This window comes from Macrobrachium nipponense, chromosome 9 (assembly GCF_015104395.2).
Source record: "Macrobrachium nipponense isolate FS-2020 chromosome 9, ASM1510439v2, whole genome shotgun sequence".
Lineage (NCBI taxonomy): Eukaryota > Metazoa > Arthropoda > Malacostraca > Decapoda > Palaemonidae > Macrobrachium > Macrobrachium nipponense.
In genome coordinates, this window is record NC_061110.1 from 41,456,150 (window position 1) to 41,473,649 (window position 17,500).

The following is a 17,500-nucleotide window of genomic DNA, read 5'->3' on the forward strand; positions in this document are numbered from 1 at the left end:
TCAAAAGAGCTTTCGATATAATTGGTAAAGACAATTTGGAGGGTGTTAACTATGTAGGGCACAGAGGGTAGAGTGCTGAAGTCGACAAAGTTCTCATGATGGAAATAATGCAAATGTTAGAGTTTGTAAGTGGGAGAATGATGCCTTGGTGTAAAGATAGGGCGGAGACGAGGGTGGGTTAGGTTAATGATCAGGCAGAGTTTCCACTTGCTCTTGTTACATTACGTTCACAAATAGTTAATCATTATCTGATTTTAGCCTCTTAAATATTCCATCGAACTATTTCCTCTTTCAGGTCACCATCTAACATCACTCACTCCCAGCTATTCAAGAACCTTTTGATTATTACAATAATCTGAGGATACCTTTATTCATTTTACTTCAACCACCTGACGGTCAATATATATCACCTACACATCTATACGCCAGAGGTTTTGTTTATAAGCAAAAGAAATTTTATAAACACAAACTAAACATAAAGCAGACATTCATAAATCAGGGAATCAAAGTGTGAGTTCTTGCGTCATACCTGAAGGCGGAGAGACGTAGACGCCATGGATGCTATGGACGAAGGGTCAGACACTCCAGGGAAATCAGGAGGGAGGCCCTCGTCGCCGCTGCTCGCAGATCCGTAGCTTCTCGAGGGCTCCTCCAGAAGCACCCTCACCTTCATAACGTCCTCGAGCTGGAGGAGAAGAATGGATAACCCTTACAGGGGGCAACTTCTTTGGAATCAAGGTGTAATATGAGAAGAAACAACTTCTTTCTTAGGAGGAAAAATGGAGTTTTTTTTTTTTTCACATATAAACGCGTGTTCATTCTTTGTTAAAAACTATGAAACAAATGTTAATGAACACCGATGCCCTTTGGCAGAGACCTCTTTCGGTTCTGTATTCCAGAGTTTACCCAATAGTTTTTCGATGCTATTGCCACTTAGAACTCAAAATATAAAAATTCAATTTCGCGTAAGCCCATTTCAAACCTTGGCAAGATCAAATAAAAAATAATTAAATTGCTTCAGTTTTCAGTTTGTTTAACTGTATATTTGAAACGTGACTAAAAATCTGATACGTAACTTCCCAGAGACCTTTACAATTTTTTTTTTACTGCACATACAAGTACTATCTACTTCCATAAACAATTAGTGACCGATTTCATGGTCACGACTTACTCAAGGAAATGTACTAATCATCATCGCTTCATAGCCGCGTAACAATAATTCTCTGAAATTTCGCCACTTGTGTCTACAGGAGCCCAGCCAACACTGCCTCCTACTATTCTTACATGGGTTATACAAAAGAAAAGATCCAAACCATCTCCCTTCAATCATTATTCATTATAGACATGGATGCCATTTATCATATCTGTAAAACAGTACAGATTGTCTTAACTTATATATAATTTACTTTCGTTTACAATTTCTGGCTATTTGATTTCCAAACCTAATTAAGTAGAATTTTTTTTATTATTTGCATTTTATCGTCTCACAGAATTCCAACTCAACTCAACAGTAGTGGAAAGTATTATTTCTATAGATTCAGCCTCTTTAATCCATTCTCCATATAATGTGATTTCATCCCTTGGTGCAGACTCTGTCCCTTGTCCAGTTATTCTTGAATTTTAGTCAGTCCCGCCTCTATTGATTTTAGGCTCATCTTATTAATCGAGATTTTAAACTCTTGCGGTGTTTTGTTGATTATAATAGCATCATCTGCACAGTATAAGTATATCTGGTTTTTAGAACAGCAAGGGTGAAATAACATTCCCCTGTGGCGCTTCACCAATTCATAGTAAGACGTCCATGGACATACTGGTGCCATTCAAGAAGTATCTATTTGTGTTTTCCGGGAAGAGGACCAAATCTACCATTAAGGATTTTCAAATTCGAAAGAACCAGATAATGATAATAAATCGTCCATACGATAACGGTAGACATAACCACTTATCTAACGCATTCCCAAGACTCTAAATCTCGGCCTGCCTGCCTCCAGCCCAAACTTTAAATGGGCATCAGAGTCTATTGATGTCTAGTCAAATGCGTAGGGAGAGTAACTGAACTTACTGCAGCCCTGAAGACTTACTTGGGATACAAGAGGGCTGTGCCAAGTTTTTCTTTTTAGAATCTGTTATTTTTACACGCATTTCATGTAATGGTGTAGAACTAGCAATATGTAGTTCTATATACTCTAGTAGTTCTCATTATGAACATTTAGAATCTTACGAGGATCATGGGTCCAAAGTTATTCCGTTTTAGAAACATTTGTCAAAATTACGTTGATGATATTCTAAAATCTAAGGCCCCGTCCACATGGTCGATCTTTCCTAGACGAACTTTGCTCGATGTTACGTTAAAGGCAGAGAAACAGAAAGAAAAGTTCTGACTTTCCCCGCTTCTGACGTTACATCGAACACAATTCGTCGACCAAAGCCATGGCCACCGACAAAGCTCGACCGTGTGGACGGGGTTTTATAAGCTAATACCGTTTAGCAATATGCATATCCGTCAAAAGAAAGAAAAAAAAGTCAGTAAACATTTTGAACTTCAGAACTTTGTGAGAAAGCCAGGAGTTCGAAACTGAATTTACAGAAAAATACATCGAAAATTGATATAATATTTGTGTGGCTGAACAGCATTAAAATGGTAGTATCAAATTTCTAAGGTGTGATACGTCATTAAGTATTCAAAGGTGAAACGAAATAGAAAAATTAAGTCATTACCTGAAGATCTGGTGAGTTGTAAACCAATTTAGGAGGCAAATATGAGCGACCTTAGAGTGATTTGGGATTAAGGCATCGTGAACTATCAGGTAATTGCCGTATTTTTTTTTTCAAACAACAATGTGACACCTGGCAGTTAAAAGTGAACTGGTCATATTTGCTTTGATCTCAAATTGTCACTAAAATGCATATTGTCACTGAAACAAAAACGATACCGAAAGTGATTGCAAACACCTCGACTTTCATTGCAAGAAATGCGAAACATCCATTCGCATTTTCCGGGTGAAATATTTAAGGAGAGGCAGCTTTAAAAGGTCAGAGTTTACCGTCTCTGTTTGTTTTCATAGTTTAAATTTGTCATTCCTAAGCTTTGGGAAGGAATGCGATGATGGAGCAATGAAAGCAAATCACGGAGCAAGGGGCCAACATTTCTTTACGATTTTATTCATTCCAGTTTCTCACCAATTGCGTTAGATAAATACATTTTCGGAGATAATGAAGCCACTTGCCTCCTCACGTAATCTCAAGTGATTTCGGTCATGTGGGCCTATGTGGCTCCAACTACAATTCGGAGTGGCTACCTACACCCATTGGATCGAGCTTAAAGGGCTTTTCAAACAACATAGGATTCATTTGAAAACAGCATGTTGAGATTTACAGTATCAATGCTATATGAATAACTGACGAGTTACACAGGAAAGCCGTGTAACGGCGTCCTGCCGTCCGAATCCGGGCTCATATCGTAAGACTTCCGGTCACGACGCTTAAAGTGATATGACCCCGTAGGGGGGTAGCTGTACCTCCGTTCATTTTTTTTCTTTCTTCCATTTTGCTTTTCCCCTTGAAAGAGTTATTCCATAGTGCAACGGTGAGGTTTCCCTCCTGTTACACCTTTCAGACCTTTGCTTTCAATTTCCACTTCAGCGCTGCATGACCTCATAGGTCCCACCGCTTTAGCCTAAATTTTATATCTCAATTCATTCCATTCCATTCCTTACAATGACATCGATTAACGAGAAAGAAAGAACAACAGAGGTAAAAAGACTGAAGGGAAATAATTTGCGTGTAAAAATATTGATGTTTATGGATGTGTCACTACAGGAAATCGGTGTCTGAGTTAGCACTGGGGAGATTTTTTCTTTTCAGGGACCCAAACACACGACATGTCTGAAGAATTGCGAGACAAGAATTTGCTTTGTTTATGGAATTGTTGCCTCCCGAAATAGTTTGTTCACTGGCCTTTCTCGTCATTTTTGTCAACACACTAAATTTCACTTTGCTTCTTTTCGTTTTACAGAGGGTTAACTGCTTGTTGGTGTATGAGAGAGAGAGAGAGAGAGAGAGAGAGAGAGAGAGAGAGAGAGAGAGAGAGAGACTAGTCTAATATTTTAAATTTAACTAAGCAGAAAATCTGTCTTAACTCGAAGCCATAGAGAGAGAGAGAGAGAGAGAGAGAGAGAGAGAGTGACTAGCCGACTGCCCTAGTATCTTAAAACTTAACTAATAATCTGTCTTAACTCGAGGACATAGAGAGAGAGAGAGAGAGAGACTGGCGATTGCACTAGTATTTTAAACGTGACAATACTGAAAATCTGTCTTAACTCGAAGACATTAAGAGAGAGAGAGAGAGAGAGAGAGAGAGAGAGAGAGAGAGAGAGAGAGAGAGAGAGAGCAGTCACCACCGCCAGTTTAAAGGTTAGAATTCTAAGAGTCTCGTAAAAAATTAACATAAAACCAGTTCGGGTATGTAGGCTGTATGGCTGGCTGCCTTGTAGTACATAACAGATCTACAGCTCAAATTACAAGACATAACGTTGGCAATTCCGGGCAGTCTATTATTTACTGAGTACAATCTCTTTGCAATCTGTTTTTTTACTAATATTTTCAATATTATTACTGTCATTACCATTATTATGAATACTGTTTATTTCTACTTCGTCAGCATCTGTTTGGTTATTGCCGATTGTCATTTTTTATCAGGTTATTTTATGTATCTAGATTGTGTGTGTTTTCTCTACTTTGTATATTCCATGTATATGGCTTTAAACTGAAATAACATTTATTATTATTATAAAGTACTTTTAATCATAGTGAATAGCAGACCTGAATGAAATAAGAAAAAAGTATTCAGTTAATAATGACGTTCCTTTGACCCCGAAAGACCTCCGTACAATACATTACATTAAGAACCAAGTAAAGCAAATATCCGATGAAATATGGATGACTGATTAATATAAATAAAATATGGACGACTGATTAACATAAATAGAGCCTAAAGTGTACAAAATATTCATCGAAATAATGGTTAAATTAGATAGCAAGCGAGAGGAGAACAAACCCCCTCGCTGGTACCTACTATAAAATATATATAAAATACCCACAAAATAAAGCGCCGACCAATTACGAAGCACATATAGCGATCTCTTAAAACAAGAACTAGCTCTTGAGAAATGAAAGGGATCTTTCCTTCATAGTGACCATCACGGGTTTTAACAAGGTATGTACAATTATTCACCTTTGGGGCGTGTCCATTACAACCCCGTTGAAGATTACCGTAAAAACCAAATAATTCTGTTAATATCATAAAGATAATGACTCCCAAGAAATATTAGTTCTAGATAATGACCACCGAAAACCCTTAGGGGTCATTAGAAAAGATCCAGTGAAACCAGCATTTGCTATCAAGATGATGGAAGAGCTCAATCTCTGACCTTGCCCTCATCCCAAGATCTGGTGTCGAAAAATCCAGGTGTCTTGCTACACTTAAGAAAGGTATCAAACCAAATGATGCTGCCTGTTGCGGCTGAGTATGTATGAGCGTTAACTGAAGCTTTAGTGAAGTCTTAGCGTAGTGCAACTAAGTGCAACTCAAAACGAGGTAGCAGAGGTACAAGGGGCCATTAAAGCATTTAGAATTTGGCACGATGGTTCATTTAGACTTGGGGTCTGGCAGCTACCGGCCGCTAAAAATAAATCGTTCACATCATGGGTGTTTCCATAAGCTTTCAAAGAATTAGTTACTGCTAAGATTCACGGAAGATCAATTTTCTTATAACCTTATTCGTTGTTATTCTGCCAGGAAGTTCATATAACTTTAGTAGATGAAGAGTTTAAGTAGGTAGGCAAGGTTCGATATTTCCTTGAGAGATACGGTATTCTGACAAAGAGGTTATTTTAAGTTAGTTAAAGGAACAATATTCAGGAATACAGATAGTTAAGAATAGTTCAATATTTCCAAGAAAAATACTCTCTCTCTCTCTCTCTCTCTCTCTCTCTCTCTCTCTCTCTCTCTCTCTCTCTCTCTCTCTCTCTCGTAATTGATTCACTGTGTCCCATGTACCAAGTTTACGAAGAAATTAACTACGTTATATATGCTTACCACTACCGGAACATAAACACTCTTCTTTTACGATTGGTATGTGGGAGACAGTAAATGAATGACGGTTGTTTTTATTATTTACGAGATAATGATGTATAAATCGTAAGTCTTATTAGAGAGAAGGAAATCGAAAACATCTGGATACATGAAATGGAGGCTTTCCAATAGCTGTGCTTTGATATTAAAGAAATAGGTTAATATTCTAAATATATAGGGGAGTGTGGACAGAACTCGCTTGGATACAGGATGATTCAGTTGAGGTTTTCTTCAAAGACTTTACCTGCTGAATATGAAGGGCCAGGAGCCCTTGCAGTTTGATGGGGTCGATATACCCTCCGCCCTTCTTACTGACGCTGACCCAGACACAAGCGAAGGGCTCCTTCAGTGTATGTGGCAGAGCTCGGTAATGTGGAAAGGGATCCTCCGGGTGGGACACGGCATGGGCCACTTCAGCAGAAGGAGGTCCGTAGACGCTGACGATTTCGACGTTCTTCGGGTCTTGCTGGACGATCTTCGTCACCGTCTCCGCGAGAGACCCAGCCCCCCACCGCCACGCTTAGGAAAGACGTGTCAATTGGACCAACTTACGTATATATATATATACTATATATATACATATATATATATATATATATATGTATGTATATATATATATGTATTATGTATGATGTATGTATGTATGTATGTATGTATGATGTAGTATATATATATATATATATATATATATCTATATATATATATATATATATATATTATACTATATATATACATATACATACATACATTATATATATATATATAATATATATATATATAATATATATATATATATATATATATATATATATATGTGTGTGTGTGTGTGTGTGTGTGTGTGTGTGTGTGTGTGTGTGTGTGTGTGTATGTTATGTATGTATGTAAGTATATATATATGGGAAAGGAAAGCTTTCAGTCAGACTACTCAGGGTATTTTTTTTATTTAATATTATGTCCTTGTTTTCTATCACCCTCTCTCGAAATACAGGTTAATATAATATACATATATACATATATATGTATATATCTATATATGTATATGTATGCTTTATGTATGTATGTATGTATGTATGTATATATTATATATTATATATATAGTAATATATATATATATATATATATATATATAACCATATATATATTGATATATATATTATATTATATATATATATATATATATCATATATTATATATATATATATATATATATATATATATATATATCTGAGTGTGTGTGTGTGTATGTATGTATGTATGTAGATATATATATGGGAAAGGAAAGGCTTTCAGTCAGACTACTCAGGGTATTTGATTTTAATATTACGTCTTTGTTTTCTATCACTCTCGAAATACAGGTTAATATAAGATTTCGAACTTTAGAGAAAACACTTGCTCCAAAATAGTTATGAAATAATTTTGCTTCATATATATATGTTTATATGTATATATAGATATATATATATATATATATATATATATATATATATATATATATATATATATATATATATATATATATATATATATATATATATATACATATACTACACACATACACATATAAATGAATGTGTGGTGTTTGTGTATTGTGTGCGCGAGCGCGTGCTTTAGCGTGCGGTGTTTGTGTATGAGTATGTGTGCGCGTGTTTTAGCGTGTGATGTTTCAGAATACTCTTGTATTGTTTGATAATATTTTCCGGAAACAGTTCTTATGAAGCATCATTTTCGTACATTGCAAAAGTATCACCGACTTACTCCAATGATTTCCATTCGAACAAACACAAACCTATGTTTACAAAGCCAGAATATTTACCATCGGCGTCCACCCAGACGTGACCCTGGCTGGCGTCGTCGGGATGAGGGTGATAGGAACGGCGTGTGCGAGAGCCTCGGGCGAGAGGTACCTCACAGCGACGGTGACGTTGGCATTGACGTCATACTGCCGCCAAACTCGGTCGGATACGGTGAAGTAGAGTTCGTACCTAAGCAGAAACGAGAGACAGTTTCAAGTCAAATAAAGTCGCCAAGAACAGAGATTTGATTCTTCGAATGATAATGCTAAAACTCCTTCGGTCTTGTTTGAGATAAAATTATGAGATCTCATTTGATGTGGCCTCGTGAGAGGCTAATTTATCGGACACCCCCTCCCCCCATCCTGTGAGAAGCGAAGTATCAAAAAAAGAAATATTTACAGGACGCTCAAAAGGGTTGAGTCATATAGTGGAACTGTGCTTTAACATTGAAGTAAACACAGTTCTGTGCTTTAACATTGAAGTAAACCCAGTTCAAGCTAATCGTGTATATAAATCACGTTTACTTTAACCATTTTTTTACAGGTAATCTTCTGTTTCTCTGTAGCTCACCTTCCTTCCCTGACGTGCGTCGAAGCGTAGATTGTGCCCGTCTCAGTGTTGAGAGAGAAGAGCGGATGCGGCGACCCGGCCCAGGAGAACGTTTTGTCTTCCAAGTCCCAGTCGTCGGGATCCTTCACATAAACGCGGCCAATGTCGGTATCCACGCCTCCCCCCTGAGTTTCCAAAACAACAACGTTCACACAAATTGAAACTTAATTTTCCGACGATATGAAATTATCTAGAAAATTAAGTTTTCTTTTGTTATTCTCGTTTTACTGACTTTGTAATCAGTTTTACTGGCTGTATAATCATTTCTATCTTAGGTTTCATCGACGGAATATAAGTAAAATGGTCACTCTCTTTCCTAGAAGATGAAACTTGATTATTTGATATGAAATTATCTCGAAAAGGAGGTTTTCTTTTATTATTCTCGTTTTACTTTGTAATCAGTTTTACTGACTTTTATAATCATTTCTATCTTAGGTTTCGTCGACGGAATATAAATAAAATGGTCACTCTCTTTCTTAGAAGATGAAACTTTATTTTCTGTTATGAAAGTCTCTCGAAAATTCATTCTTCTTTGATTATTCTTATTTTACTGACTGTAATAATTTCGATTATAGGTTTCATAGATGAAGGATAAATAAAACGTTCACTATCTTTCCTTGAAGATAAAACTTGATTTTCTGATGATATGAAATGATCTAAAAAATTAAGTTTCCTCTTATTAATATTCTTGTTTTACTGACTTTGTACTCTAATCATGTCAGTGGTTGCAGGTCCACAATAATATAGCATGTGAGTATATGGTCTTTAATGGATATTAAAAGTCTTCGAACCTTGTATTAGGTTCAGGTTCAGTCAAGACTTGACTAAATAAGAACCTAGTACAATATTCGAAAGCTTTTAATATCCATTAAAGACCATATACTCACAAGCTATATTATTGTGGACCTGCAACCATTGTCATCATTTTCGACGCGGAAAACTGTGCCCACAATCATGTCAGTTTTAGGGTTCGTCGCTGAAAGATGAATATGACGTTCCCTATCTTTCCTTGAAAAAGTCTTAAATCCTGACGAACGATGGGTATAAACTTACCTGAGTCTTCCACAAGTATATGGTCTTGGCTGCAGGCTTCATTGGGTTGTCGTTGATGTCATCAACGATGATAGTCACGGGCTGCGTGGTGGAGAGGCCACCCGCATCCGACAGAATAATCTCCGCCGTCAGTTGAGGGTATTCCTCACGGTCTATGGGGCCCAAGGTCCATATTTCTGCTCCGCCGCGGCCGCTATCGACAGCTGATAGCGTGGGGAAGAGAAACACCGTTACTGATGAGTTCTTTGACCACACTAGTTCTACGTCACGCTAATTGTCAGGTAACAAATAAAAACACAGAATGTTAACATCGACCAACAGTCGGTAACAATCAGATAGCGGGCATTCTATAAGTAAAGCATTAAAACAACTTGTAAATATGAGAGTACTGACACTGTCTATCAAGCACCAAGTATGAAAATCAAGCATTTTCAATAGAAGGAGCATCCCTAAAGGCTCAACAGACATGCTAGTGAATACGAAAAATACAGCTATAAGCAGGATAATGAAAAATAAGACAGCCTTTATTTAGAACAAAAAAGATACGGTGGCAAACGAAACCACGTACACGTATATATATATATATATATATTATATATATATATATATATATATATATATATATATATATATATACATATATACACACACATATACTGAATAGATATACATATATAACTGAATCACGAAAGTTTGGACGTGATAAATCCATAAATAGAGGCATAAGCAACTTTATTATATATATACATGTATACACACACACACAACACACACAACACACACACACACTCATATATATATATATATATATATATATAATATATATATATATATATATATAATATTTACATAATATTACAAATATATATATTATTATATATATATATATAATATATATATATATATATATATATATATATATACATATATATATATATGTATGATGTAATATATATATATATATATATATATTATATTATATATATATGTATATATATATATATATATATATAATTTTTTATATATATATTATATATGTATATATATATCTATAATATATATATATATATATATATAGATATATATATATATATATATATATATATATATTATATATATATATACATATATATGAGATAAAACATGAACATTTTAGTGAATCCTCAGACTATAATACGAGAATATCCGTCCGCGGTGTTATAGTTGAGCAGCAGACTTGAACCGGAACGACCTCACAGCTCACGGCTGCGAAAAATAGGAAATGGATTGAGCGTAAGTCGTATTTGATTGTGGCAGGGGCACTGTGGGCGTCGCTTAATGGCCGCCGGAGGTGACAATGCCTCACAAAGGAGAGAGAACGAAAGATTTTATCGCTCGAAATGAAAGGTACGAACTATTTCCTGAATATATATATATATATATATATATATATACTATATATATATATATATATATATATATATATGAAAACTTACGTGGCCATTACATTGTCATTTTTAGATATCAAAGGATGAGGTAACAAAATCCATTAAACTTCATTTCGTAGTAGTCTGTGAATCGGTAAATATGATACGATAGTTTCGAGAATCACGAATGTACTAATACTCCTTTATGATGCATCTATAAGCATTACGGTGAATCCAGCCGAGTAACACTAAAATATATATATATATATAATATATATATATATATATATATATATATATATATATATATATATATATATATATATATATACAGACATACATACATGCATACATTGTGCATGCAGTGATATTGCTGAGGAAAATCATATATTGAAAGGAAATCATCTCTAAGCAAGAGTATGAGCAACATTATAAAAAAAAAGTGTAGTGATGTCCTGTGCTTTACTGTTTCGAAGTGCGATTGTTTTATAAGACATTAGTCCCTCACCAGAATAAGCATTGCGTCCATACTTCCAAGAAGCTTCCTGATATTTCTTTCCGCCTTTTGAGTGTCTTCTTACTTCCAGTAAAGTAGATTAAGGACAACATAATTATTCTCTGTGTTTGGAATTAGTGTTACATAAGAATTTGAAATATTCACAAGATAGATAAGACTGCTGTTGAAACGGTAATGGCTCGGACAAATAAAAAACGCTCTGATCAAAATAATGTTTGTTATGAAATTGTTGTGCGAGTGGTTTAGGACCACCAGGAAATGTTTTGAATCTTCTGTTCTAATCAATGGAAATGCAATGTGTGCTTAGGTTATGTAGCATAGGTAATAATTTGCTAAGATACCTTAGAAGTTTTAATGATGTAAGCAACTTACGATAGAAATTTTAAGGTGAGAATAATTGGTTCGACATAAAAGTGGATAAAAAAAGTGTTTTTAATCTTTAAAGCTCTCTAATGATTTTGTAGACTAATAGATATTCAAAGTCAGGGAAATGTCTGGAGAAGGCGTCGGAAAAAATGTCTCTTCAATGGAGTTGTTAGTATTTGATTTCCAATGATATTGTTGGTTGATGAATGGTACGGGAATTTTCAAGTTCTTATCAGATGAGCAGGTTAGAGTGACGATGATCATGGAAATCTGAATGCAGATCTGAACGTCAGCGTGGATGCATGTAGAATAAAAACAGAGAATTCTTTTGTTCACGCAGTCTTTAGAAGTAAACGTACAGGGGATTTCTAAAATGAGAGATGAGGATGATCTACAGATGACATCTAAAAGGTTTGAAGGAGAAGATGTATTTCTATGGAATTCAGAGTAGGAATCCATGTCAAGAATGTTGAGCCAATCTTAATGTAAGTTAAGTTTGAATTGTGAAAGAAAAAAAAAAAAAGCCTAAGTTTCTTCGGCACAATCGAGTTTCCTGTACAGCGTATAAAGTTGTATGAAACTAAGCCACGGGCCATGAAACTCTCAGCCGGCCGTCGTGGCCTTTGTTGTTACGGTGCCAGATGCACGATCATGGCTAACTTTAACTTTAAATCAAATAAAAACTACTGACGCTAGAGGACTACAATCGGTTATATTTGGTGATTGGAGAATGGATGATTAACATATCATTTGCAGCCCTCTACCGCCTAAGCAGGTTTTAAGATCTGAGGGCGGACATAAAAAGTGCGGACGGACAGACAATGGTATAGTTTTCTTTTATTGAAGACTAAAAAAGATAAAAAGTTCTGGAATAAGTTGTTTGAACAACATACAAGGAGTAGAGGGGCTGCGAGGAATGGAAATATTTATGGACGAAATATACGCGTTAACCTAAAACGCCTTTCTAGCCAGGAAAGATGTTGATGATGGGAGGGCAGGGGAGGGCAGGGCGGGGAGGGCAGGGGGCGAAGGTAAAATATAAAAGCAAAGACTTTCGAACGTTTACGTTAACGTTAAAACTGGTGAATGGTGTTCCAAAATCTTTGCTTTTATATATATTTTACAAAGTGGTATATTTTACTATATAGTTGTGGATTAATTTTATTACAACAACAACAACAACAACAACAACAACAACAACAACAACAATAATAATAAATAATAATAATAATAAAATAAGAATAATAATAATAATAATAATAATAATAATAATAATATGTACAATAGTACTTTCAAGTAGTAAAAGTTGAATGAATCATTCTTGTAAATCCTTGGCTGAAGTTGCCAGCTACTTAGTGTTCATTTTGTATTCAGTCCTTTCTTTAACTTGTCCAAATACTCGGTCGGCACAAAGCCGCATTACCACCATTTAATAATTTACTCTAAGATACAGTTGACTTCACTCTCTGCATTCATTTTACTTCTACATCACTTCTTTACCTGACAAACTAATTGCTGGAAAACATAATTAAATTTTGTGTATATCATTTGCATTGTGTATATCTATTGATCTATTTGAGCTTTCCCTTTTCATTACATAAAATGACTAGGTTTTCATTGCACGGTGCAACACATAACATGATTCACAATTCCGTACAACAGATAAAAGACATTTATATAAAAAAAAAAGTACAAACGAAATAAGGAATGAAAAGAAAAGGCCAATCCTTAATACAGACCATTCAAGTAGCGACTGAGAAAAGGTTCTAGCAATGAACATGCTTTCAGTAAGTGGAAAATACACTGAACACATGACATGTTCCCCAAATATACAGATGACATAAACAATTAAAATATAAAAGACTACATCTTAATGCTTAATTTCCAACCTTCAAATTGATATCTGTATGCCCATGTGCACATGCAGAAGACATTAAGCTGTTCACATGTATAAAAATATATAATTTGTTGGAAACGTAGACAAATATCATGCACGGATTTTAGATAAATAAACAACTCGCTTCTTTGTGGATGACAAAACAAGCATTAGAGGCTCACTACTTACTGGGATCATACTTGAGAGCGAGCAACTGCAGGACGTGCACCGGGTTGGTAGGGGCCAGAGAGAGGTTGAAAGGGGGTCCGTGACCGAGAGCCCAGACGTCGTCGTCGGTGGCCGTCAGCATCCCCAGCTTGGAGGAGGAGGCCCCTTCCTTCACGTGCAAGACGGTGGGAGGAAGCAGTCTGGGCGGGCAGTCGTTCACGTCGGTGACGGTGACCGTCAAGGTCGCCGTTGATGACAGTGGAGGCGTCCCTTCGTCGACGCCGATGACTTTGGCGATGGCTTTCTCTCCGCCGGGAGCCTCGCGATCCAGTGCGCGCCACAGTCGCACGCCGCCACCGTTGTCTACAGTCAGGGCGCCCCAGGAGGCTCTCACGTGATATTTGATCCTCTGCTGACCACTCTTGATCACGATAAACGGGGAAAAAAGTCTTAGTATTTCCTTAACAGAGTTGAAAAAAAAAGAATGTTTTTCTTTCCTACTTGCCCCTTAGTCTCCGAATGTACGAGAAATTTTATTTTGTTTACATTCAATATCATTTACTGTAAAAGAAGAGTGAAATAGCATTCGCAAATGTATGGGGAAACACACAGAAATAAGAATGGCAAAGTATTTGCAAAGGAAGCAATATATCAATGGACAAGAATACATGAACATATTTATTTATGAAGTATGTATATTAATTATACATTCAATACGTACATATATATATATATATATATATATATATATATATATATATATATATATTATATATATATATAATAATTACATGCATAGCGCATATATACTACATATGTTTGCAATTACCACTGAAGTCAATGGCATGTAAATGGAAAGAATACCGGAGGATTTTTCCTTATTCCTGGGATAAAGAAGTAAAGACTGATTCAAAGTCTTGATAAGAAGACAGTACCTGCGAACAATGATATTGACTTCAAGAAGATCCCATTACAGAGAAAATATTCGTAAATATATATATATACATATATATATATATATATATATATATATATATATATATAAATAAAGAGAGAGAGAGAGAGAGACGAGAGAGAGAGAGAGAGAGAGAGAGAATAGAAAATACTGGCTTAGTTGATAAGTACTAATTTTCACTGATATTCAGTCATCTTTATCATTATCACCATCTTCTGGCGACTCATAGGACCTCTATGTAGTGTTGTAGTGTAACACTTTAGTGTCATGTAATGTTTCTGCAGGTGCCAGGTATTAATGGACGTCAGCTTTCGTATAATAAGGAAAAGTTCCATGTAGAAGGACAAATTGGTCAGCAGTTATCCCTGTTCATTAAAATACAATGGGAGCACAATCACTCCACAGGTGTGACGGTGGCTTCTTGATTCTAAACATGGCTTCAAGAAGGAAAATCGCCAAGAGCTTATGGCTGTTGCCAAGAAGATCGTGTATGCTGAATCTCAAACAGAGTTTGCACACCGACGGAGGTGAAGAATTCGTGTTTCTTGATAGACACAATAGTCATAATAAAGATCATAGTTGACATACATTAATGAATCATATATCGGCGGAAAGGCCAGGAAATTCTATATACAGATATATACATATGATTTTCTCTGGTTAGCGAGATGAGATACAAGGTTGTGATTAGTAGTTAGCGAAGGTCTTAACACAGGTCTAGATAGATGAGGTACGAGATCGTGATCAGCAGGTCTTTACACGTGATACCGTGATACGACATACGATATCATCTGAAGGCATCGTGCGTTTATGAAAGATCATAGTAATGCTCTAAAGTTAAGTCTCTTATGATCATACAATTTGTAAAATAAACATTGGTTGTAATAGCAAATTTTCTCTACAAATAAATCAAGAAAAGTAAGCTGTTTGACTCTCCTTCATTAGCGAATTTTGTTTTTACTATTGAGCATTAAGGTAATCGATGAATGGTGCAATATATATTTGCTTTTAAATATCTGGAAAATGTATAAGAAATGTTTTTAAAGGGGTTAAATTCCTTGGGCGTGCTCGACAACCATGACTGCTCGTCAAATCTCATACGTCTGGTAGCAAAGGTAACAGACACAGGATTTCCCATAGGCAGTCCCTCAGTTCGTTGTAAGTACATATTAAATCCGTAGTAGAACTTCAAAATTTACTACGACAACCAGTGTCTGGTTTACAAATTGTATGATGGCAAGAGACTTAACTTAAGAGCATTACTAAATCTTACAAAACTTATGATACCTTCAGGTGATATCGTACATTGTATCGGATCAGTGAATATTAGTAATGGAAGGATAGATGGCGAGGATAAAGATACTGATGACCGAGACATAGGGACAGATATAAATAGAATGTCAGCAAAAAGCCGTATGAAAGTGTAAATACTGAGGACAGAGATGAACGCGATTTTGATGATTTTTCAGTATGCTCAAGCTCTTTTGGGGACTCCACCACTATTAGATAAGAGTCCTGATGTAAAACCTTTAGCTCAAGTCGTCGGTCGTTTTGGAAATCACGTCACCACACAGGCTTTAACGAAAGTACAGCAGATACCTCCATTTCTAGAAGAGGATTTAACAGACCAGGAGGTTCAGATCCCTTTGGTAAAGGACGACGGCTAAGTGCTGTCAAGGCGAAGACGAAACAAACGCCCACGTAACTTGGCCCTGAATGTTAGTGGAAATGTGGCAAATGTTAAATCTCATGGCTCCAATCACTGATTAACAATATATAGGAACTATATATGTATATCAGGTTGCTCACTGGACTGTACTTTTATGTGGTAAAATTAGATTTTCTGCTTAGGACTCTACGTACATGGCTATAAAAGACAATGCTGGTAAAAGTATTGCTTTAAAAAAAATGAAAGTAAAAATATATCTTATTTCCTTATGGAAAGCATCATAGTTTGATGTTTAATGGTAAGCTCGGTGGATAAGAATCATGACAGTATTCCTCTCATAGTTTTCATAACAAACACATGTGAAATTTACGCTGAACCATGTAAATATATATATATATATATATATATATATATATATATATATATATATATATAGATATATATATATATATATATATATATATATATATATATATATATATATATATATATATATATATGAATGGTTACTTTTTAATAAACCGCGAAAATGTAAACTTCTGTTTGACTGTTTCCGTGGTAAATGTTAGATGTGGTGGCTGCTAACTCCGTCTACCGCAGGTGAGCCCTATGATTGGCTGCAAATAAACTGGTGCGCTACCTGTATACATTTCGGGAATATTCCAACGGCATCTACAGGTTTGTGGATGTTACCCGTGGACCATTATTCATCCTCAAAGACTCTGGATCGTCTCTCTTACTTATTGAGATTGATCTTTAATCTATTGTTAGCTTTCTCCATTCTTTATATGGTTTGGATTCGTATTGCAAATACATTTCAGCAACGACGTGGACAAGTAACGTGGAGGCTATGACAGCGATGAAAGATCGGTCTCCATCAATTAAGCTGTGAATAGTGCTTATAGTGGGAGTGCTGCAGTCGACAGACACCCCTTAGCATTGCGGTATTACCCGA

General features: G+C 35.7%; 1 protein-coding gene across 1 annotated transcript in view; it reads right to left on the reverse strand.

Annotated features, from left to right (window-relative positions):
* The window catches only part of LOC135218523 (putative neural-cadherin 2), a 643,835-nt gene that overhangs the window by 54,033 nt on the left and 572,302 nt on the right, over positions 1-17,500 (reverse strand). The window contains 7 exon segments of the mRNA XM_064254888.1: positions 530-685; positions 6,378-6,631; positions 6,634-6,652; positions 7,947-8,115; positions 8,497-8,660; positions 9,589-9,791; positions 13,943-14,342. Of these exon segments, the coding sequence (XP_064110958.1) occupies positions 530-685; positions 6,378-6,631; positions 6,634-6,652; positions 7,947-8,115; positions 8,497-8,660; positions 9,589-9,791; positions 13,943-14,342 (1,365 nt within the window).